The 24,630-nt window shown below is 43.6% G+C and overlaps 1 protein-coding gene across 1 annotated transcript; it reads right to left on the reverse strand.

Moving 5' to 3' along the window:
* Positions 1 to 6,332: 6,332 nt before the first annotated feature.
* On the reverse strand, positions 6,333 to 11,538 carry PPP1R14D (protein phosphatase 1 regulatory inhibitor subunit 14D). Its single transcript, XM_056851826.1, has 4 exons — positions 11,242 to 11,538; positions 9,815 to 9,913; positions 8,720 to 8,752; positions 6,333 to 6,467 (listed from the first exon to the last, which is right to left on the reverse strand). Exons 1-4 carry the CDS (start codon positions 11,482 to 11,484, stop codon positions 6,399 to 6,401), a joined length of 444 nt encoding a protein of 147 aa, XP_056707804.1. The 5' UTR covers positions 11,485 to 11,538; the 3' UTR covers positions 6,333 to 6,398.
* Between the last annotated feature and the right edge of the window lie 13,092 nt (positions 11,539 to 24,630).

Genomic DNA, 24,630 nt, shown 5'->3' on the forward strand with positions numbered 1-24,630 from the left:
CAAACCTGGCAACCCTAAGTCTGCATGAAATATTTTATCATACATTGTTAATGAAGTGTTTAAATGAGGCCTGAGCTGATTGTTTAGTCTTGTGTTTTCATTTTGAAAAGGCCATTTCAAAGGGGTAGTTTTGGCTTAATTGAATTAACGTTATGTATCACATTATTGGCCCAGGTTATCCTGATCTCGTCAGATCTTAGAAGCTAAGCAGGGTCAGCCCTGGTTAGTATTTGGATGGGAGACCATCAAGGAATACCAGGGTTGCTGTGCAGAGGAAGGCACTGGCAAACCACCTCTGTTAGTCTCTTGCCATGAAAACCCCAAAAGGGGTCGCCATAAGTCGGCTGCGACTTGACAGCACTTTACACACATCACATTATTATCCTATTCTTCATCAGTTGCACCTAGTGGAGGTTGCCTTTGCTTATAAAATTTGGCACCAAAATAGATTTTTAGTTGTCAGGATGTTGCTGAACTCTGTTGCTTTTTTTGCTACAGCAAATTAATGAAATCCCTACTATTGCTCCAGTGCCCATTCATACCAGCTGAGAATGGAAATGAACATTGTGGAAAAAGCTACTGCCAAAAAACTGCAACACTGTGGCTCTTACCCTCACCTCTGCAGATAACTGCTAGCCTTCTGCTCCATTTCATTAGCTCTAGCTTACAGGGCTGGGGGTTATTTTAATTGTTAATACACAATATTAACATGTTTTCTTTTTCTAGACATATATGAGAGGGAGTACAGGAGGAGACACAGGGCTGCTGATTTCGGTGGCAGCCATGTGTTTCAGTAATGACTAGTTAATGAGCTGGCCAAAGAAATGTAGCTGCTAGATGCAATTTGAAAAATTCAATTCCTTTATGTAATTTACTTATCCAGCGAATGCTTGAGATGAGGTCTGTCTGGAATATAACATGTATGATAGGACAACTGGCTCTGCCCACAATACTTGCTTGAATGAGCCACCTCTGGCTCATGGGAAATACTATGGCATCATCCAATCTAGGGAGGATGTGTCGCAGGGATCACTATATCCCTGAGCAGTCTTACAACCCATTATTTTAGCCCAGCATGTGAAACAGACTGACAAGGCTCTAGGTTGGCACATTTGGTTTTCAAAGCAGTGGTGAGCAGTCTTTTGGCAAGTGTGTCACTAGTCAAATTCAAAGTATTAAAATGCCCTATAATGGCACTACGTTACATATACAACCTTCTCTCATTTACCTTTCTTTGGTGTGATTTTGCATCTCCGTATGAGCAAGGAAGCAAACAGCAATGCAATTCAGGTAAAGCCAGCGTGAGAGCCAGCATGGTGTCGTGGTTAAGAGTGGTAGACTCTAATCTGGAGAACTGGGTTTGATTCTCCACTTCTCCACATGAGCAAAGGACTCTAACCTGGTGAACCGGGTTGGTTTCCCCACTGCTACACTTGAAGTCTGCTGGGTGACCTTGGGGTAGTCACAATTCTCTCTGAATTCTCTCAGCCTCACCTACCTCTCAAGGTGTCTGTTGTGGGGAGAGGAAGGGAAGGCAATTATAAGCTGGTTTGAGACTCCTTAAAGGTAGAGAAATCAATGTATAAAAACCAACTCTTCTAAAAAAGGCACGTTTGTCTCTGGGCCACAAGTCTTGACTACTTGTAACACTTGTTGGCCACTTGTGGCTCAGGGACTTCTCACCTCACATTGTTCTAAACATGACAGATCAAGAGAGAGCGATTTATTTGCTGGACACCGCTATTTGTCTGATGGTTAGCATTTGAAACAGCATTCCCAGAGCAGACAAATTGCATCTCTGATTATTAGGGAACCTGAAGATATAGACAGCGATTGAAATGAAATGCTATTTCTTTTAATGTTAATTCCTCAAATCTCTAATAGTTACAGGTCTTGTAGGCATGAACTGAAATGGTAATCTTTGGAAGACTGCATTACATACGTATGTATCTCCTGGTACAGTGGCAGAGCTGGATCTAGACAGAGCAAAGGCCTTTAGGGAAGACACTCCCACTGTTTATAAAAAAAAAAGTCATCACATATGCACACCTTTAGTCATCACTGTCTACTCCTGATAGGAAATAAGGGGACAGGAAACCCCACCTTGTAATTATGGACAGAGAAGGGATATGCGCAACAAAAGTAAACATATATATCTATGACAGTTCAGGTTTTTCTGCTTTTTTTCTGACTTTGAGCTGCTAGAAATCTCTGTATTTTAAATACTGATCTGTACCGTCTCTATGAATGGAATTGTGTACAAATACATAAAAAGCATTTCTCCCCGAAACATTTTAAAAATAGCGTCAACGTGGTGTAATGATTAAAGTACTGGACTGGGGGCTGAGGAGACCTAGGTTCAAATCTGCAACCATGAAGCTCATTGGGTGACCTTAGCCTTGTCACTCTTATACTAACCAAACGCACAAGCTTGTGAAGATAAAATGGAGGAAGGGAAACCATGAGGCCCTTGGAGGAAGAATAGGATAATAATGTGATACATAATGTTAATTCAATTAAGCCAAAACTACTCCTCCACGGTTGATTTTCCCCCCTTTACTGTAAAAAACTGCTCCTGCACCAGTTTTGGGCTTTATTTGTCAGTACTCTGAAAATTGCCCTGACATGGATGGCCAAGGCTAGCCTGATCTCACCAGATCTCAGAAGCTATGCAGAGTTGGCCCCAATTGGCAACTGGCGGGAGGTTTTAGGAGTGGAGCCTGAGGAGGGCGGGGTTTGGGGAGGGACTTCAATACCATAGAGTCCAATTGCCAAAGTGGCCATTTCCTCCAGGTGAACTGATGTCTTTCAGCTGGAGATCAGTTGTAATAGCAGGAGATCTCCAGCTAGTACCTGGAGGTTGGCAACCCTATGCAAACTGGACAGCCTGTTTCAATTTGTTTCACTCACAAGCGGAAGAACATTTCCATGGCATATTTCATTAGTTTCTGTGAATGAAAATATTGAACAAACACAGTACTGGTAAACATGGCAAACTTTGACATTCATTTAATTTTATTACCCATGTCACAAAAGTTCAAGGGGGCAAAGTTAACAGATTCTTATCACAAAGCACTATATATAACACACACATACACACAAGCTACTTTCACAGTATGTTCTGTAGAGGAATGCCAATGTTACTATAAAGCATACCTATGTGGCTTCTCCTTCATTTAATAGCTCCTCGCTCTATGGAAACAAACAAATTTGATACCTTCTTTCTTCAGTAGACCTAATGACTGCTGTAGTTCTTCATTTGTGTTACCCATATCAGGATTGCTATTTTAATGTTAACAGATAGAAGAAAATCTTTGAAGACAGTGTTGTCTGCTTGTCTTTTCACAAATAAGAGATATTTCAGATATATGAAGCAGCCTTTTTGATGTTGTTGTAATCCACAGGCAGTCCAGGTTCTGGATAAGCAGAGCCCAAGAACAATAAAGTTTAGACATACAAGTCTGAGAATGAAAAGGTTGGTATCTCATAATATACTGGATCAGGCCAGTGGTCCAACTAGTTCAGCAACCTGTATCAGATAGTGTACAAGGAGTGTGAGACTGCTCTCGACAAGGGCCAGGGCCTTCTTAGCCCTGGCCCCGGCCTGGTGAAACTTGCTTCCCAATGACATCAGGGCCCTGTGGGATCTTAAAGAATTCCTCAGGGCTTGCAAAATGGAACTTTTCTACCAGGCCTACAACTGGCAGCCCCAGGTTGTCACTGGCACTGGCCTCCCTACTAGGGTTGCCAGGTCTCTCTTTGCTACTGGCGGGAGGTTTTGGTTGTGGAGCCTGAGGAGAGCGGGGTTTGGGGAGGGGAGAGACTTCAATGCCACAGAGTCCAATAGCCAAAGCGGCCATTTTCTCCATGGGAACTGATCTCTATTGGCTGGAGATCAGTTGTAATAGCAGGAGATCTCCAGTCACCACCTAGAGGTTGGCACCCCCTACCCTCCTCCTCCCCACACTTTATTTTTCTAAGTATGTGGGGGCACTGACTGCCTGGATAGGCCTCTCAGCAGCGATTATGGTTGAACTGGCGCCATCTGATTATATTAATCTGGTCTGTTTTAATTAGTATGTATTATGGTTTTAATAGTTTTAAGTATGGATGTATTATGGATTTATTTTATTGCTGCTATTTTGTTGTTACCCACCCTGAGCTCGGCTTGCTGGGGATTTAGGGTGGGCTACAAGTCTAAACAAACGAACAATAGTGGCCAAGCAGTTGCCTTGGAGATCCAACAAACAGACCATAGAGGCCAAGGCTTTCCCCTAATGTTGCCTCCCAACACTGGTATTCAGAGATTTGCTGCCTCTGACTATAGAGGTTCCTTTTAGTCACCATGGGTAGTAGGCATTGATGGACCTATCCTCCATGAACCTGTCTAACTCTAGCACTGATGCACAATACCATTAGATGGGAAAACACGTGTCTCATCCACCATTATACACATTTGAAAAAGTTTGCACTCAAAATGGATGCCCCAAACTGAGTCAGAGTGCAGAGCTCTGTGGAGAAATAAAATTGACCAGAGCTCCCCTGCCCCGGCACACCTGCAAATCTAAGAATTTCTTTGTCAATTTCACCTGAAATTGACTTGCGGCTCTCCCTCTGTCTGGGAATTTGCAAAACTCTACACTTTAAACCAACAAGCCCAGCAACAGTGCTTTGCCCAGCACTCCTTCCTGAAATGCACCAATTCAGTTGCCTCAAACTGAAGCACAATCGACCTTTGTCAATTTCACACGAAATTGACAAATTCACATGAAATTCACTTGTGGCTCTCCCTGTCTGTCTGGGAATTTGCATAACTCTCCACTTAACAACGCAGGCCAGAAAGGGGGAATGCAGAAAGGGGGAGTTATTCTTGCATACATCCAATCCAGCATTAATCACTAATCTCTTTGTCAAAAAAATTAAAAATGGGGGAGGGGTTCATTTCTGTTTTGCTCAGAGGATTTTACCAAGCAACTTTCTGGCTTTCCTAGCTTGTAACGAGAAGCTCAGGGTAGCAGACTTATAGCCCAGGGGAATGCAGAAAGGGGGATTATTCTTACTTCATGTATCCATTTGATCCAGCATTTGATAGCTAATCTTCGCATTAAAAAATTAAAAATATTAGGTGGGAAATGGGTGGAGGGAGGAGAAGGGAGAGGAGATGAGCAAAACAGTGGTCATGAACAAGGGACGGGTGTTTGGTGGGGCGGAGAAATAAAGACTGTTTTAAGACATTCACATGTTGGAGGACAGCTGGCTCAGAAGCAGGGGCGGGGGGAAACATCGCAGTTAAAGTGCTCGGGAAAACAGGGGAAAATTATGGGAAAACGTTTCCAACACCAAACAGAGGGAAAAAGTGTGGAAGAGAAAAAAATAAAATGTCGCTTTTGATTGCATGAAACGTTCTAAACCATTCGTGTGGAAAAGGTCTAAGTCCGGAAGCATACATTTGTATTTATTTAAAATGTTTTTAAACACATGAAGCTGCCTTATATTGAATCACACCCTTGGTTCACCAAGGTCAGTATTGTCTACTCATGCTGACTGCAGCTCTCCGGGGTTTCAGGTCTTTCTCGTCACCTATTACCTGGTCCTTTCTACTGGAGATGCTGGGGATTGAATTTGGGACCTTCGGCATGCCAAGCAGATACTCTACCACACCCATGACCCCTTTTATCCTGCCTTTTTCCACAAGGGACCCAAGGCAGGTCACAAAAGTTAAAACTATGGGTATAATACATGAGTTAGCATTTAGATCATGCTAAACATGTATAAAGTGAGAATTTAAAGGCAAGAATGGGCAGGGGAAGAGCGTGCTGAACCCTTTATTCTTCTACATTTTCCATCGCCCCTTCCACAACTTCCTGTTTCCTTCTATCAGTTTTCCTACAGAGGACCTTACTTCTAATATCTGAGACTAGGCAAAAGAGAAGCAGCTGTAGGAACAGAACTGGGAGTTAGGATGCATGAGTGACAGAAGGATTCAGAATCCCTTTCCCACCTGCCCCTTCTCCGCATGACCCCCTCCATTTCATATTTGACAAACTGTGACTCGTATTTTAAAACGGGCTACTACGATCATGTCTACTTCAACCCTCATTACCATTGTCTTTCTAGCTCAGTGTTCTACCCTGCCTGGCAGTGGCTCTCCAAGGCTTCAGGTTGTGGTCTTCCCCAGTCTTGCTACATGCAACCCTTCCATTGCAGGCTTAGGGATTGGATGAAGCATATGTTCTCCTCTTCAAATAGACATCATTGCCTGTAGATAGAAATCCAAAGTAACGATGATGATGGGAGCTTTGAAATATGCACCACGTTGGCCAAACCTTGCAATTCCATATCCTGATCATTCTTTACTGCAGGACGATGTGTTTCCCCTTGGGTTTTGTCAATAAGAGTCACTTCCTTTGAGGGTTGGCAATTTTCCTAAGACCTCTCAATCGATCAAGCAGTTCTGCAACAAAGTCCTGAATCAAACGCCAGAAAAGGAGATTTTAATTCAAACAGTCAATGTTACAAATCGGTGCCTCTTTGTTCACCTTGCCTCTCCCCCTCCCCATGTTTCTGTCCCCGTCAAGTGGTAAGAGTTGGGTCTGACTGCCTCTGATCACACACTGGGGCTTCCACACCGGTTATTTGACCCAAGTTCAATGCTTTTGGGAAGCAGGTTTTTTTCTTTTTCCAAACAACATCATGGTGCATTTGTGCAATTTCGGTCAGTGGGTGGGTGGGTGGGTGGGAGTTTCCCTGGCTTTCCCCTGAAACCTGCTTTGCTCCAAAGTTTTGGGAAATGTTGCAGTAAAGTTTTTGTGGCTGCTGTGTGAAGAAGAAGAGTTGGTTTTTATATGCTGACTTTCTCGACTACTTAAGGAAGAATCAAACCGGCTTACAATTACTTTCCCTTCCCCTTCCCACCACAGACACCCTGTGAGGTAGGTGGGACTAAGAGAGCTCTAAGAGAACTGTGACTAGCCCAAGGTCACCCAGCTGGCTTCATGTATAGGAGTGGGGAAACCAACCCGATTCACCAGATTAGCTCATGTGGAGGAGTAGGGAATCAAACCAGGTTCTCCAGATTAGAGTCCACTGCTCTTAACCACTACATCACGTTGGCTCTGCACCAAAGACTCTGGGTAAATTCAGATTTTTCTGGCCCATGTGACAGCCATTTTCTCTTACTGTGTCCCTGCAGCAGCCATTCCTACCCCCTGCCGTTGGGGTGGGGTGGGTCTTTTTTTTTAAAAGGCACTAGAATATCATTATTCTGATATACTATTGTAATGATGCATGCAGCAGGTTCTCTGAATATACAGCTTTCATTTTTTTTTACGTAATCAACAAACCACTGAGATTCTTCCCCCACCTTTTTTTCTCTGATGATCACTATAACAGCATCTATATTTATAATCATATTAATATTTAGCAAGTAGTATAAAATATTTAAATTGTACTTAACAGAGAACATTGTATTAGACTGCTAAAACCAGACATTTTTGCAGTCTTGAGATGGTTACATATGTAAGCGCTGTCAAGTTGTAACCTACTTATAATGACCCCAGCAAGGGGTGTTCAAGGCAAGTGATTAAGCAGAGGTGGTTTGCTATTGCCTTCCCATGCAGAGTCATCCTTGGTGGTCTCCCATCTATGCTCTGACCCTGCTTAGCTACTGAGATCTGATGAGATAGGGCTATACCATTTGGCCTTCCCTCCCTGACAGAAGGTTACAGAACTGGATACCCATTCCTAATCTGTCAGTGTTAGTGGATTCATCCAGTTTAGGATACCAGTTTAGATAAATGATGATGGATCAAGAAGATCATCTTCCACAAGCAACTGGATAGAAGCACTAAGAGGAAAGGGGGCAAATATATCACTTCCAAAGGCAATAGTTAAGTATCCTGTTCAACAGACCATCTGTTACAGTTCAGAACTGTTGATTCCAGAATAAAAATATAGGTGGAGTATGGTCACCAACTCCTGGTTGGGAAATTCCTGGAGAATTGGAGGTGCAGCCTGGGAGAGGTGGGATTTGAGGAGGGGAGAGACGTCAGTGAGGTAGAATCTAGAGTCCACCTTCCAAAATAGCCACTTTCTCCAGAGGAACTGATCTCTCTCGTCTGGAGATCAGTTGTAATTCTGGGAGAATGCCAGGCCCCCACAGAGACTGGCGAGTCTAGTAGGGGCATGCAGAATGCAAACTTGAAGTTAACAGAAACACAATGCAGCCGGAGCCCTGTGTAAGGCAATGCACAAGCACAGCCTTTGTGCAACACTTCAAATGAAGGAGGGTTACTGACAGATTAAAAGGAGGGGATTCCCATGCACAGAACAACATTTGTAGGTGGGAAAGGAACCCTGTGCAGTGGGATTTAATCATTCCACAAGACGTCAACACATTTAAAAAGCATAACTTCCATTATTTAAACGTTCTCATCCAAATTCACCGTGCTCTCTCTGACTCATTTTGTGCCATTTTATGGAAATAGTATTCCTGTCTAACCACATTTCTGGACTATCCAAGTGTTGTACAGAATCTGAGGGTCATTTGACTGAAGAATGTATTCAGCTCTTGCTGTGCAATAAATGCTTGAGCTAAACTAAACGTACCTGATACTACAAGGTTCAAAACACAGAACACTAGCAGCCATTTCTATCTATTGAAACTACCTTATCACTGTACAACTATGTGATATTAAAGTCATTGACAAATTCTGCTCACCTCTGTAGGTCGCGAACACTGGTGAAGAATTTCCTACAAGTCAAGGCAAAACATTTATGTGTGCATGTATTACCTTTACGCTACAGTTCTTGTTAGATTCTTTGATGCCATCTACCAAAATGTAAGCATATGTGCATGCACAGCTATAACACATAAGCAAGTTTGTAGGTCTAGCAAACAGACATATGTGCTTTCTATCTAGGAAATTCATCGAATCTGGATGTAGTCCTCACTGCAGCCTTTCCAGAAATAACTAGCACATGATTACAACTACAAGCTTTAATCAGTTTAGCAGGATAATTAATCAACTATACAGGTTTAATTAAGACAAATTTCAATCGGTAAGAGAGAATGGTAATAGGTGTATCATGGGAACTACAGGAAACCAGGGTGGACTGGAAAATTCCCTGGGAGCCCATGTCACATGACATCCCTTTCAAGTCTGTTGTAGTGGTTACCAAGGGGGTAATGAGGTTGCAGCTGCTAAGGCAAGAAGTCTGTGGTGTGCTGTGCTCCCCTTCCTGCAGCCACTGCTTCTGCTTCCTCATAAGGAGGACAGTCCAGTTTTTAGCCCTTCTATGGCTACCGACACAACCACCTGCTCACCAGTCACTACTTGTTTCACGCAAAGAGGCGAAGAAGTAGCCACTGTGCTTGCACCTGGACTGCTGTCCTTAAATGGAAGAGACAGTGTGTCTGGGGTGGGTGACAAACCAAGTCCCAGATGTGCCGGCAAGCATGGAATAACCCTTTAATGCTCAAGCAGAAGTGTCTGCTTCTGGCCCTCCAGTGGCAGGCTGCCAGGAAGTCTCATGGTGATTTAAAGGCTCAATCTGCCCCGACAGGAAGGTGTATTTCTAAAATGATCATACTATACAAGGCAGAGATCCAAAACAAACAGATGTCATCAGGAGGTCATTCAGGTAATATATATCATGCATTGTGGGAGGGGCAGGGATAGTGCTGTAATAAGTCATGACAAAGGAGCCAAGTGGACTTCCCACTTGACCTTTTCATGGCCTGCTCAGCTCTACCCCCCCTTCTGCATCTTTTAGTTTTGAAATGCACAATAATGTTTCTTGTCCCTCTGGCTACCTGTAGTCTTGATTTCTGTTCCTCATTAGAGACTTCAAGAAGATCTTCAATGTCAATTTCAGGCTCTGGAGCAGCTGTTGCTTCTGTCTCCTCCTGCAACTAGAGCAGAATAACATCTTTAACAACTCTTTTATTACAGCGCAGATAGTCAAGAGAACCTCCTGGGTTGGATCCTTCTAGCTTTTCTGATCAGTATCACTCATTTCTCCTCCTCAGAGCAGCTCTATTACTGTGTGAATTTTCTCTACATGGGATTCACAATCCCTGGCCTAGGCTTTTTGGGTGTTTAATAGGGGCCCTCCTCTTGCTTTCACCTGCAATCTGAAGTAACGCAGCCCATTCTACCACCTCATTCCACTGTGTAGACCAGGTCTAAATCCTGGTTCAATCCTGGTTAAAGGTCCTGATTACTAGAAGGAAAAAAGACCAATGCTCAAATTGTTAAGGCACCTGCATTCCAATGTCATGACAAATTATGAGGGGAAGAGTGAAAGATTCTGTGATTCTGAATGAACCAGGCACACTTCATTACACTTGTAATGAAATACACTTTTAAAAAATGATATCTGAACTCAGCAGTAGAGTACAGTGTTCGCTTATGATTATCTCTGTTTGAGATACTGACAAGTTGGAAAGGAGCCAGAGGAACCTGCAAGCATGAGGAAAGATCTACAAAACAAGTGTGGATAAATGGCTAGCGTTCGATTTGGATACACGGAACTGAGGTTCAAATCTAACTATGAAACTCACTGGGGTGCCTGTGGACATCTCTGTTTCTCAGCGTATCCTACATTCACAGGGTTGTTGTGACATTAAAATGCTCTTAGAGGATGGTGAAGCTACATATTCCTCTTTAAGTGGAGGAAAGGCAGGATATGGTTTAATAGACTAAATTAATAAAATATGCCCTAAATAAACCAAGTAAGGACATGAAATTCTAGAAGAAAATATCTACTCTTTGAAGGAATATGGTCACACTATACAAATATTTATAAAAGTCTCAGAAAGCAAATGGGGTGGAGCAATAGTTCATTCTTTCCATTGAGGACAGGACACCAAGAAGCAATGGTGTTAAAAACCAGTTTCTGATTCCCATTTCACAGATGAATAGGCTACCAAAGAAAGTTGTGAAATCTACTTACTGGAAAAATTCAAGGCAAGATGGCCAGGCATGTGCCAGGGATATCTTTATTAGAACGTATCTTTTTCTCAGGATAGAGGGGCGAATGAGATGACCTGTCTTTCCCCCCTCATTCCTCCATTATCCTCCCACCCCCAGCACACAGAGTTTGTTTCAGAGGGGTAAAGAAGCTAATTCCCTTTGCCCCACAGTTGACATTATAAGCAATATGCTGTGGCATAGATAGGGTTTTGAATTATATTAAAGGGTATATGATTATGGTACAGGTGAGATTCAGCCTACCTACCTGGTACTGATACAGCTCCTGCAACTGGGCATCAATCCATTCCTCCAGGTCTCTCCACCTCTGAAGATCTTTACGATTATACTTGGTTGTTAATTTGGCCAACTTTCTGTGGCATGGTTCTTCCTCAAGCTTCTCTGGAGTGCTGAAAGTCACCCGAGGGAGGGCAGCTGACCCCTGGGCGAGGCTCACTAATCTTTCCACTTCCTCTGTAGTCTCTGGTGACAGTGCTCTCTCTTCCAACATGTTTCTTTTCCCCTCCTTCCTCAAAAAATTGCCATTGATTCTTTCCGGTCACAGAACAAGCTTCCTATGACACCCCTAAGCAGGTCACTAGATGGGAGAGAGAGAGAAAAGTAGCAGGAGGAGCAATCAATCAGCTGCTCTAGGAAAAAGCTTCTTCAGTTACACTGTTAGTGACACTGACAAAAGCAGTGTGGGAGGGAGAGTAGTTGTAATAACATCTGTTCTTAGAAGAGGCTGAGCACATCATAGAATTGGCAGGCAAAGTCCATGAAAGTTTTATGCAATCTACTTCCTGAAAAGAATAGGCCAAGTGAAGATTATTGAGAGAGAGGGAAAGGAAAGTGGGCACTATTCAATTTCTATTTTTTCTAAATATATGGACATGTACCTCAGGTGCATTTAAGATCTGGGCTTTAGAGTATGGTATTTTTATATTCTAACCTGTAGGAACCTATTATATCTAATCTGAATTTACAAAACTAACGGCAGGTGATAAAATTCAGAAACATTTAGAACTGGCCATTGTTCTGGCATGTAGCTGTGTGCTTTAGCGTTCAGGAAGATCACAAGCTACTGTCTTGCCACTCACCCACGCTCCCTGGGTCATCCTGGGCCAGTCACTCTGTCTCTGTCTAATTTACTCATGGGGTTGTTGTGGGGATTAACTGTGTGAGAACTATCTACACAACGCTGAGCTCCTTAGAGGAAAAGAGGTTGAATGATGAGAGAGTGACTTAGCTAATATGTAAGTGACGGAGATTTTTTTTTTAACCAATTTGCAGACTTTACCACCAAAGAGCACCGGTGATTCACTGGCTGGAAGGATGTTGATTCTATGTAAGCACAATAGCTCCGGGTTTATTTGTTTTTTGATCTTCTGTTCTCTCCCAGGCTGCATTTGCTAGGCACAGGGGATCCCCCCCCCCTCCAATACACTAGCAGATAGGCAGGCTGCACTGCACACTGGGGAGGATGGAGGCAAATGACACCCTTACTGACTGACTGAGGCAAAACAGTTTTGCTAGCATACATTGGCATATTATAGACAGGCAGCACAGCACACGGTGGTGGAATGGAAACCTATGCCATACTGTCTTCACCCTCCTGGTGAGAAGCAGGTTTTTTGCCTGTCATCTTAACAGACAGCCACTGCAATCAGTAACACAGAAAGAAAGAGAGCAAGAGACAAACTAGGACTGAACCAGATGACATCTGAGAGATAAGTGATGACACGGGATCTGAGATACCTCAATTAATTACTGTATTGGATTACTGGATTGCAGTCTATATTGGGCTGCCCTTGTAAACAACCCAGGAACTTCAGAATGTGGCAGCCTCATTACTGTCAGGGTCCAGCCAAAGGGAACACATTGGCTGCCAGTTTGTTTCTGAGTTCAATTCAAGGTGTTGGTTATGACGTTTAAAGCCCTCTATGGCCTAGAAGACACACAAATATAAAGGGCCATCTCCCCACATAAATCCATGTAGACTGATAACAATCCTCAGGCTACTGGCTGTTCCCCTGCTTAAGGTACTGACCAGAGCGGTGCTTTTTCTTTGTAGCCCTTACTCTATGGAATGGGCTCTCTCTAGAAGTTTTTCGGAGGCACTGCAGGCCATTTTATTTGCTAGGTGATCGCTACAGGCACTTTTCAGGGAGAAGACGATACTGAGTGATTATTTCTAAAATTCTAAATTTGGATGTGTAAGCCGCTTTGATCCAAAAAGAAAGGCAGGATATAAATATTTTAATAAAAAAACATATGTGCATACAGTTTATTAAAAGCAGCCATGAGGGTGGAATTAACCACCTCATGGGACTTAAAAAGGTTAATTATAGGAAATTGCCTGTTCTTGTGCAAAGAAATTTAGGAAGGAGGAGGAAGTGGTGTTGGGGTCTACTTTTAAGCAAAAACAGATGATGCAGACAAAGGGAGTAAATATCTGGTCCTTCCACAGTTTACCTAATTATGGCCCTCTTCTTTAAGTGTCATGGATCAGAATATGACTCCTCCTCATCAGGCAAAGAAGCTGAAGACTCAGAGGAGGAAGCAGCGGGCGCCTAACACTGCTGCAGAAGGAGACAACTGAGACGTGAGCTGCCTCTGATGTGCAGGAAGAGCTCCAAGACTCTAAAAGTCAGCCTGTTCATCCTGGGATACAGAGCCCTGCCTTCTGACTCAGACTTGGACCTTGAACCCTCCACCCCAGAGCGGTCTACTGAACCAGAGGTATCTCCTCCACCATTAAATACGGGCAGTCAGAGCTTGTGCATGTTTATTCATAAGCCTCATGGCCTCCAGTAGGGTTACTATCGGGCATAGTGTTCCTCATCCACTCTCGGTGTTAACTAGCTTGACAAAGCTAAGATAGCTACTAGGTGCTGTTGTGAATGTGTTTCTCTTGAGTACATATCAATTTTACATAATTAGATTTCACTCTAGTTTTCTGCATTTTATGACCCTTTGACACTGCTATTTAAATTATTTTAAACTTCCACCAACCCCTCAAGCCTCTCAAAGCACTGAATGGCCTCAGTCCCATTGTGGTACTTGCTGCCGTAACCAGGAATTAAGGTTGCCAGGTCCCTCTTCACCACCGGCAGGAGGTTTTGGGGCAGAGCCTGAGGAGGGTGAGGTTTGGGGAGGGGAGGGACTTCAATGCCATAGAGTCCAATTGCCAAAAAAGGCCATTTTCTCCAGGTGAACTGATCTCTATTGGCTGGAGATCAGTTGTAATAGCAAGAGATCTCCAGCTAGTACCTGGAGGTTGGCAACCCTACCAAGTATGGGACCTTTAACTATTGGCAGCCTGCTTCTGGTAGGGAAGGGCCTGTATCTCTACCTCCTCGAAAGAGTATTTGAAGCCTCATTCCACCTTCAGCTTTTGCTGGAACAACACCCTTAATACACTCTTGGCTCCAGTTACAAGAACTTAATTCCTGCACCTCAGCCTCAAGCAGGACATTCAGCATTTTTCTCCCAACCCACCTCACATCTGGTATTAGAGCCTGGCTATGGTTGCCAACCTTTAGGTGGGACCTGGAGTTCTCCTGGAATTACAACTGAGCTCCAGACTACAGAGATCAGTTCCCCTTAGGGTTGCCAACCTCTTGGTGGTGGCTGGAGATCTCCTGGGATTACAACTGCTCTCCAGGCGATTGTAGGGTTACCAGGTCCCCCCTCTCCTCTGGTGGGAGATTTTTGGGGTGGGGATCACACGCAGCCACAAGCGTCGCAATCCTGTCACTTCCGATATACTTCCGGAAGCACCACGGCACAACTGGACGATTTACCACTCAACCCCCCCATTTGAGTGGCAAATCATGCTGCTGCGCTTCCAGAAGTAAATCAGAAGTGATGGGGTCACGGCCATGCACGCATGCGATCCTTGCTGTCAGCTGGCTAGGGTTGCCAACCACCAGGTACTAGCTGGAGATCTCCTGCTATTACAACTGATCTCCAGCCGATTGAGATCAGTTCCCCTGGAGAAAATGGCCACTTTGGCCATTGTACTCCATGGCATTAAAGTCCCTCCCCTCCCCTCCCCAAACCCCACCCTCCTCAGGCTCCGCCCCAAAAACCTCCCACCGGTGGTGAAGAGGGACCTGGCAACCCTACAGCTGGCCGATGGATTGGCAGGCAATTGCTCACAATTCCAAGCCACCTGGCACCCTAGGCAACAGAGATCAGTTCACCTGGAGAAAATGGCCACATTAGAAGGTGGACTCTATGGCATTATACCCCCGTTGAAGTCCCTCCCTCCCAAAACCTCACCCTCCTCAGGCTCTATCCCTCAAATCGCCAGGTATTTCCTAGCCTGAAGCTGACAAGCCTAGTTCCCCTTGAAGATTTATAGAGTCTGGGAAAAGAAGATATCCTAGAGTGGCTACAGAGCGTGGATCTTCTAAGACTTCCATTTCTATGGTATTCCATACCAGGCTGTCAGAGTGGGGGGGGATGAGTGAGCCCCCTCCCTTGTGCACTTCTTGTGGGTCCCTGTGGGAGGGGATGAGGAGGAACACAAGGGCAGTTGGGAAAGCAAATGAAGGGGAGAAGAATGGGACCCCCTATGAGTCTCCCTCACTTGCAGCATTCATAATTAATAACAGATATATTATTTATTTAGATTTCTTGCCCACCTTCCCCGGCCGAGGCCAGGCTCAGGGCGGGTCACATCATTTAAAATGTACATCAACCATAGAAATTTAAAACAGTAAAACAATAATATTTTAGTTAAAACCAAGCAAGTCTCAAGGTGGTGCTCCAATTTCTACCGACTTGACCGAGTAGACAGGCAGGCCACCCCCTCAGATGGATTCCAGAATATAATACAAAAGAGGGGGGGAATAGGGAGGCTAGCAGATGTAGTATCCACGGCTGCCCTCAACTATAGGCCTGGTGGAATATCTCTGTCTTACAGGCCCTGCGGAACTCTTTAAGGTCCCCCAGAGCCCTGATGTCACCAGACAGAGCACCCCACCAGGCCAGGGCCAAAAAGGCCCTGGCTCTCATCAAAGGCAGGCAGGTATAAGTACCTGACTCCAAAACCCATTGAAGTCTGAGCTGCCATGATCTGCATCCCATACAAACAAGCTTCACACGTCGCAAATGTTCTTCAATTTATGGAAGGCAGTTTATGGAAGGACTACTGTGCTCTTTCCTGGAAGCTATTGAACTGCATCTAGTTCTCTGTCGATACTAACAACTTTTACCTGCTCTAAATAATTCAGAAGTTCTCGTGTCACTTTTCTAAAGATAACCAGGTCAATGTAGAGTTGAAGTTCCTATTTGTCGATCACTGGAAGACCTTGTCCAGCCATTCTCTCTCATCCTAACCTACCTCACAGGGTTGTTGTGATTATAAAATGGAGAAAGGGAAGAACAACATATACTACCTTGAGCTCCTTAATATAACAATGATATAAACATAATAAAGGAACCAATCGGTTCCTTCCAGAAGATGTAAGCTACTATTTGTAATAGGGTATGGCAGAGAACAGAGTCTGAAGTCACAAGAAATCCCCAGGAGTGTGTGCTATATATTTTTTTGTACGTGAAAAGAAAAATCAAAAGGGCTCCTTTCTTCCTTTTTAATGACAGGTGATGATTGGGAGCAGAAAAAAAATACTCCCCTTCACCTTGTGAAACCTACTGCCTGAAATGTCAGCCTCAAAGTAAGGCTGGCCTTAGAGTTGCCAACCTCCAGGTACTAGCTGGAGATCTCCTACAATTACAACTGATCTCCAGCTGATAGAGATCAGTTCACCTGGAGAAAATGGCTGCTTTGGCAATTGGACTCTATGGCACTGGGACTCTAGGCACTGAAGTCCCTCCCCTCCCCAAACCCCATTCTCCTCAGGCTCCAACCCAAAAGCCTCCTGCTGGGGGTCGAAGAGGGACCTGGCAACCCTAGCTGGCTTGCTTGCTACAGCAGTTTGCAGACATGGTATTTCATTTAATGGGTGGAACATTTTCCCCAGATAGTGGGCCTGAAAAGGGCCCAGGATGGAGGCAGCCAGCTCTCTTGGATGGAAGTTCCTGGCACTGGACGGCTGGAGCTGTACTGGGGGGGGGGGGCACAACGATGACCGTCTGTCAAAGTCTGGGAAAGGGGGGGAGCGTCGCCAAGTATGGGGGTGGGGGGAAACAGTGAGAATGGTAAATAGAAAAATTATATAAGGAAACAAGAGGGACTGGTGCTTGTTTTTCTGCGCTGGGGCCGTGTCCACAAAGGTGAACCGCACAAGGTAATCCGCTGGGTGGAGTTGGGGCGGAGTTGGGGCGGGCATAAACAATGAGCTTATCAGAAGGGGAGGGCTCCAGCAAAGGGGCAGACCAAACCATTGTAAAATACTGCCAGCTTTGTTCCCATGAAAAACCAAAACTACTTTGGAATTGACGAGGATGATCCGCGGCCATGAAAAAAAATTTTTAATCGTTTTTTTTTTTTGCTCTACAGCAAAAGAGAAGCAAAATCTACCGTGAAAAGTTGGCCAATAAGTAGATCCTGCTGGATCAGACCAGTGGTCCATCTAGGCCAGCCTGCCATTTCACACAGTGGCCAATTAGTAGCCCTGGGGTGCTAAACAAACAGGGCCTAGAGGCCAAGCCCTTCCCCGATGCTGCCTCCTAGCATTGGTATTCTCGGATTTGCTGCCCCTTTATATGGAGGCTTCCTTCAGTCACTATGGCTAGTAATCACTGATGAACCTTTCCTCTATGAACTTGTCAAATCCCCTTTCAAAGCCATCTACACTTGTGGCACTCACTGTCTACTGGCAGTGAATCCCACAATTTAATTGCCTATGGGATAAAGAACCATTTCTTTTTGTCAGTCTGGAAGTGATTTCCTAACAACTTATTTGGGTGCCTCCAAATTCTGGTATTATGGAAGCGGGTGCAAAAGCTCTCTCTCTACTTTCTCCACCCCATGCATAATTTTATAAATCTCTAACATACTTCCCCTTAGCCATCTTTGTTCTAGACTAGAAAGGCCCAGATCTTCCTCATAGGAAAAGTGTTACAACCCCTTAATCATCCTGGTTACCCTCCTCTGTACTATTTCCAATTCTACAATATCCTTTTAGAGGTACGATAACCAGACCTGCGCACAGTATTCCAAATGAGGTTACACCTTAGGTCTACACAAAGGCATTGCAGTATTTGCTGTTTTATTTTCAGCCCCTTCCCTAATAATTCCTAGCATGGAATGTGCCTGTTTAACTGGTGCCACACACTGGGTAAACATTTTCATCAAACTTTCTACTACAATCCCAAATATCTCTTTCATTCTCGACCAGTTCAGATCCCATCAGCATATATTCAAAATTAGGATTCCCCCCCCCCCCAATATGCATCATCTTACCCTTATCTGAGCATCTTCTGCCACTTCCCCCAGAACAAGATTTTAGGGGACTCAGGAAGAACAGGGGGAAACATTACAATCCTGCTTCATTAAGTTTGGGGACAGTTGGATATATGTCACTATTGGCCTTACTTCCTAATAAATGTGCATAGGATTTCAGCTTAACATGCTACTGAAAAAGGAGTACTGTGCATCACATCTCCACCCTCCCAGCATTTTCCAGTGTATTTAAAATGCTGCTGTCTAGACAAGGATTCCTTGGAACTTGGACCATTCACCATTTAGGAATTATTCAGATTCAGAGTGGAGAAAGCTACAATATACTGAGATTTGGCTCAGACCAAGGTGTCTTGCTCATGAGAAAGCAAATATGGGGGAGTCCACAAATCACATTGCAGTACAGTGTTTCCTTGTGGACTCAGAAGCCTGTCACTCTGTGCTTTGTTCCCCTTGCTATTATTTCTTAGTTGTCAGTTAGTCACTGTCTCCTGAACTCTGGAATTCCTCCCCCAGGTTCTTTCCTGTTCTGCCTCTTTGTCTTCACGAAGTCCACACCCTTCCTTTTACCTTTGTGGTTCAACACCCACAGCTCCAAGACAATTTACCTGCCGGGCAGAGACAACAGAGTGGAAAAACAAGCAAGCCAATAACTTTTCAACTATCTTTCAAAAAGCAAAGCTAAACTTGTATACAAACACGGTCAATAATTGAGCCAGTATACAAGCTGCAGAGAACAATCAGATCCACAGAGGAGTGTGTAATTTCACCTTACTGCATAAAAGGGTCAGAGTCCCTTTTGGTGCACACTATAAAAACATTTATTTCTTTGACAAACTGATTCTGACCGATTGCCCAGACACACCTGTAAATTTTATTGCACGGAAACAGGAATCCAAGAAAAGCACACCTAACACAATGGGCTGGATACTGCCTTCTGTTAAGCCTTTCTCCACTGGAGGGCACCCTTTTTCTGTCAGAAGAAAACTGAGTTCAAAGAAGAGACGTCAAAATCACACTCCCCTTGGGGCATACCTAAAGTAGCTCTTAAGGCCCCTGCTATTAAAAATAAGTTGCATTATGAATATAAATTACATATAAGAACATGCAAGTACAATTTTGCCCACAACAGCCTTAAATATGTTTCACTGGACTGAAACTTACCTTTTCTCAGTTGAAGAAAAAAAAAAGTACATTTTAAAAGTAAGGCTTTAAGGTTACTTTTCTGGGGTATGCAAGCCACTGAACTTTCTAGAGGTGGCTTGTTTGTAACAGTACAAGGAGCTTGATGTTATGTAAAGCAACAAGCACACCTATTTGCATCACATGAAAGTTGCAGAACATGGACCCGTTCGTCATGTTGGCAGCAATTGTGTGTGCGATGCATCCTGTCTCCAGAATTCTTGCATGCCTGGTGATTGCATGAAAGCAATCTGGTGAGAATCTCTCCCTTCTTGTGATGCCTGCATGACCTTTTTTTTTGCAATCACAAAAACAAGGGGAAATATGTTACATTCCTGCATATAGCAGTCACGAAGAAGTCCAGCCTTCATCAGCCTCCACGTGTTCAACAGCCAGATGGAGGATACAAGGACAAGGAACTGCATATATGATTATTTCTTTTAAAAGTACTAAAAATTACTAATTGCCTAGCTATCTGATGCTGTGATATTGTGTATTCAATACTACACATGCCAAATTTCAATGGAGAGGTACTTCAGATAATTGGGAGGGGGCTTCAGTAATCAATCCATTTCTCAAAGCATCTTCTTACAGTAAGAGGTAATATTCATAATTCAAGGCTTGAAGATCTCTAGACGAGGCTGAATCAGATTGTGGGGCATTCCACTTTGCTCACAGATTTTTGGTGTGGAGGAATTGGAGACAATTGTTACTACACTTAATCCTGGACATTATAATGTGAATGAGCAAACCTATGGAGCATTTTTGATCTCAAAAAGTGGTGTCTGCTTCTGGGGCTATAGTGCTAATAAGTCAGTCTGCAAGGATGAAATTTGTGTTGACATAAATCTAGCACAGTAACCATTCATACACAAATATGACACATACTTTGCTGTAGCTGCCAGGGAGTGTAGCCCTCAGGTTATATCAGAAGCGATTTCTTAAGTATGGTTTAGAGCTAACCCAAATTAAGTTTATGTGTAGTAATCATATTTGTCAAATTTGAGTGTTTAGTTTAACCTACGTTCTGGGATGTGGATATTAAAATGTATGCGTTTATATGGAACATGCATCATGTCTTTTCATACAACTAGTTTTTCTGTCTTGTTTTTAGCTTGCTTTGATTGATTGGGCTACATGCTGCATAAATTGGATTAGATCCAATGACTCCATTCTACTTCCCTATCTAAAACATTTTTATTTCACCCTAAGGCCTAGACTACAACTGTGGGTTTTTAACGAGTTGGGTGTGGGTTTTCTGGACCCAGCTAGGGTTATCTGCAGCCACACAGATCTGCAGGGAATGGCTTTAAAAAAAATAAACAGTGCAAGGGGTGAGGGGAGGATAGAGTTATTTCCTTGTTTTTGCTGTTCCATGTGGAGTATTCTGTGCACATGGAACAGGAAAAACAGGGACATAACTCTCTCTCCTGCACTATTTCAGCAATGGAAAAAGAGCTGGGCAAGGGGTAGGGTTGCCAGGTCCCTCTTCGCCATTGGCGGGAGGTTTTTGGGGCGGAGCCTGAGGAGGGTGGGGTTTGGAGAGGGGAGGGACTTCAATGCCATAGAGCCCAATTGCCAAAGCGGCCATTTTCACCAGGGGAACTGATCTCTATTGGCTGGAGATCAGTTGTAATAGCAGGAGATCTCCAACTAGTACCTGGTGGCTGGCAACCCTAGCAAGGGGTGGCAGGAGCCCTTCTTCCTCCTGCAGTGGTGTTCCAAGCCTGTTTTGGCTCTCCTTTTTATTTTTTAAAAGCCATTCCCCACAGTTGCTGTGATACTGCAGGGAACATGGACCCAATTCGCTAAAAACCCAAATATGTAGTTTGGCCTTAAGGAACTCAGGTCAGCTTTCATGGTTTTGTCCTCTATTTTATCCTCCCAAATACCCTGTGAGGTAGGTTAGGATGAGAGAGAGTTGCTCACCCAACGAGGTTGGTGGTTGAGGAGGACTCCCTGGTTAGACACTCCAAACACACATCAGTATCAGACCTATTCCTTAGGCTCATAGAACAAGCTATATGGTTCTTTGGATCCAAAATCCCTTCCAATCAGAGGTTTTGCTCCAGTTTGGATGCCAAGCTGGAACTTTGGAACATGCATATGATGTCATTCTCTAACCTGACAAAGAAGGGATCTTGGGCTTTCAAAAGCTCATAACCCAAAAATCTTGTGCCACTGGACTTGAACCATAACATCTTTGAAGACAAAGGACATGCTTTTTGTTCCTGTCACTTGTGTTCATAAATGATGATATTCAATTAAGCCTGGCTACCATGATGAACTGACTTTTCTCATCATGACAGGGAAACTGAGGCAGCAAAAGGTAACCTCCCTTCCTGAGGATGATACCAGGTAAGTCAGATGCAGTGAGCTCCTTTGATTTTTGACCACTGGGCAGCTTAATCCCTCTCACATGGAGAGGCACAGGTGGGAAAAAAAGGCCGTATTTTCACCCCCAGGGCTTATTCAAGTGAGGTAGTTTCCACAGAAAGTCGAGCTATGTAATTAGACATGTATTTATTTTTGATAAGAACGTGTGTCATTCTGTGGGACACAGCAAACAAAGAAAAAGTTAAGCAGTACACCAACTGGATGACCTTAGATAAGCCACCAGAGTGGATATTCTGACGTCTCCTTTCTGAGGTCAAGATTTATCAGAAGATTATGTTTTAGATGCCTCTAACATGTTTTTCTTACAGCTTTGATCTTACAGCAGTCATAGTTTAACAGAAAGTGCCTTGTAAGACTTTGCAAGACAGCTCTGCTCCACTTGAACTAGGACCGCTAAAGCACAAATCTCAAACCATCCCTGGCTGACTATCAAGTACTCTCACAAGAGAAAGAGACTCTACATAGTCGCATTAGTCCAAAGCAAATCCCAGAAACAAAAGCCATGTAATACCTTTCATTAAGACCAATGTTTTATGTTATTTTGGATAGTCCTAATAAAAAATGAAGGTTAAGAACATTAACAATTTGAGATATGCCAATGATACCACATTACTGGCAGAAAAGAGTGAAGACTTGAAACAATTCTGGTGAAAGTTAAAGCAGAAAATGCCAAAGCAGGACTACAACTGAACATCAGGAAGACAAAAGTCATTGCTACTGGGGAATTACTCTTTTCTAAAAATCAAGGTTGACAATAAGGAAATTGAAACTGTTCAAGACTTCCTATTCCTTGGGTCTATCATCAACCAAAAGAGAGACTGCAACCAAGAAATCAGTTCAGCACAGTGGGATGGAGAAGCACCAGTCATGCTACAATGCGTACCTGCTAGTTGCAGAAAGTCATGGCCATGTTCCATCTTTTCCAGGGTACAGCTTGAAGAGTACTGTAAAAAACCCTAAGAGCTAATTTGACCAGAGTTCATGGTAGGACACCAAAACTGAGTATGTGGACTGACTGTATGAGAACACAGTAGCTGGTTTTTGGTTTGTAAGAGCCAGTGTGGTGTAGTGGTTAAGAGTGGTGGAGTCTAATCTGGTGAACCAGGTTGGTTTCCCCTCTCCTACACATGCTGGGTGACCTTGGTCTAGTCACAGTTCTCTCTGAACTCTCTCAGTCCCACCTAACTCACAAGATGTCTGTTCTGGGGAGAGGAAGGGAAGGTGATTGTAAGTTGGTTTGAGACTCGTTAAAGGTTAAGAAAATCGGGGTATAAAAGCCAACTCTTCTTCTAATTATAATATTGTTAGTTAATCAATTTATTTAGTTTGATTATTATTAGTTTATAGAAGACCATAAGTAGATATCACATGACTTTAAATATTATGTATGTTTAAATATTATGCAGGCCCATATTGCTAAAGAATAGTTGAGTGTTCATCTGTTTATTGCTGAGACAGATGTGGGTGATTTGCTTGTCCACTGCAGTAAAGGCACAGAGCTACTTTAAAGTCTTTTGAACCTGAAAATGGTGGTTGGAGACAGGGGAAGCAAGGCAGTCAATTGCTAGGGTTGCCAGCCTCCAGGTTCTAACTCGAGATCTCCTGCTATTACAACTGATCTCCAGCCGATAGAAATCAGTTCACCTGGAGAAAAATGGCCACTTTGGCAATTGGACTCTATGGCATTGAAGTCCCTCCCTTCCCCAAACCCTGCCCAGCCTCCACCCCAAAAACCTCCTGCTGGTGGCGAAGAGGGACCTGGCAACCCTATCAATTGCTCTCATTTGGAACAGTGTATGAAGCTGCTTTAAACACAGTAGTGTTGTTTAGGATTGTCTGCCAGCAGCTTTCTGTGGTCTCTAACAGAGATCTTTCTCAGCATTTGCTATCAGAGCTTTAGAACTGCAGGCACTAAACCTGTGTTCTACCCACTGAGCTACAGTAACAGCATACAGAATGCCAGTACTATACTCTTATCTCACTCTCTCCTCACAGGAAGTCGATTTTGTTCGATGATTAAGCATCATTCTATACATTGAGAGCTTACTTTCAGGAGTTTCCAGGGGGTGGAGTGGGGGCTGGGGAACAGTGACACTTTTTTTTTTGTTCAGTCCCTGATATGAAATATATAGAAACAATTGGGGAAATTTAAGTTTTAAACACTTCTTGGCTCAGAATTACGTTTGTTTTTCCTTGAGAAAGTATGAAAGTATGATCAAATGTTTTGCCTGTCTGGAATTGGAGCTCACTACATGAGATAAAAGAATCTTTGGTAAATCCTTGAATGTACTTCTTTAGAAGGTTGCTACTGGCCGAGACAGTCAACTTGTGTTTTTCTAAAGTGTGTTAGTCAAATGAACTGCTCTCCTTATTGTGCAGTGATTATCCTGACAGAGAAACGCCATGCACACAGTAAGAATCAGATTTGAATAGATTTCTTCCCCCCGCCCCCGGCTAGGTCACCAGTGCATGACAGGCAGAAGTTTAACATACAAAATTCCCTATTGCTGTTTCTCAATGCTGAGCAGAAGTTACATCTGTAAAATTTCATCCTGTAGCATTAAAGACAAAGGAACCCTGCTGGTAAAAACTGTGGCAATACATTTTTTTTTAAAGGGTTAGGATTGGCCATGACTTAGGCCATTTTTGCATGGTAATTAACAGCGCGTTCCAGGCTGAATTGCCCAGCATATTTTTTTGAAT

The sequence above is a fragment of the Euleptes europaea genome, chromosome 6, assembly GCF_029931775.1.
Source record: "Euleptes europaea isolate rEulEur1 chromosome 6, rEulEur1.hap1, whole genome shotgun sequence".
Taxonomy (NCBI): domain Eukaryota; kingdom Metazoa; phylum Chordata; class Lepidosauria; order Squamata; family Sphaerodactylidae; genus Euleptes; species Euleptes europaea.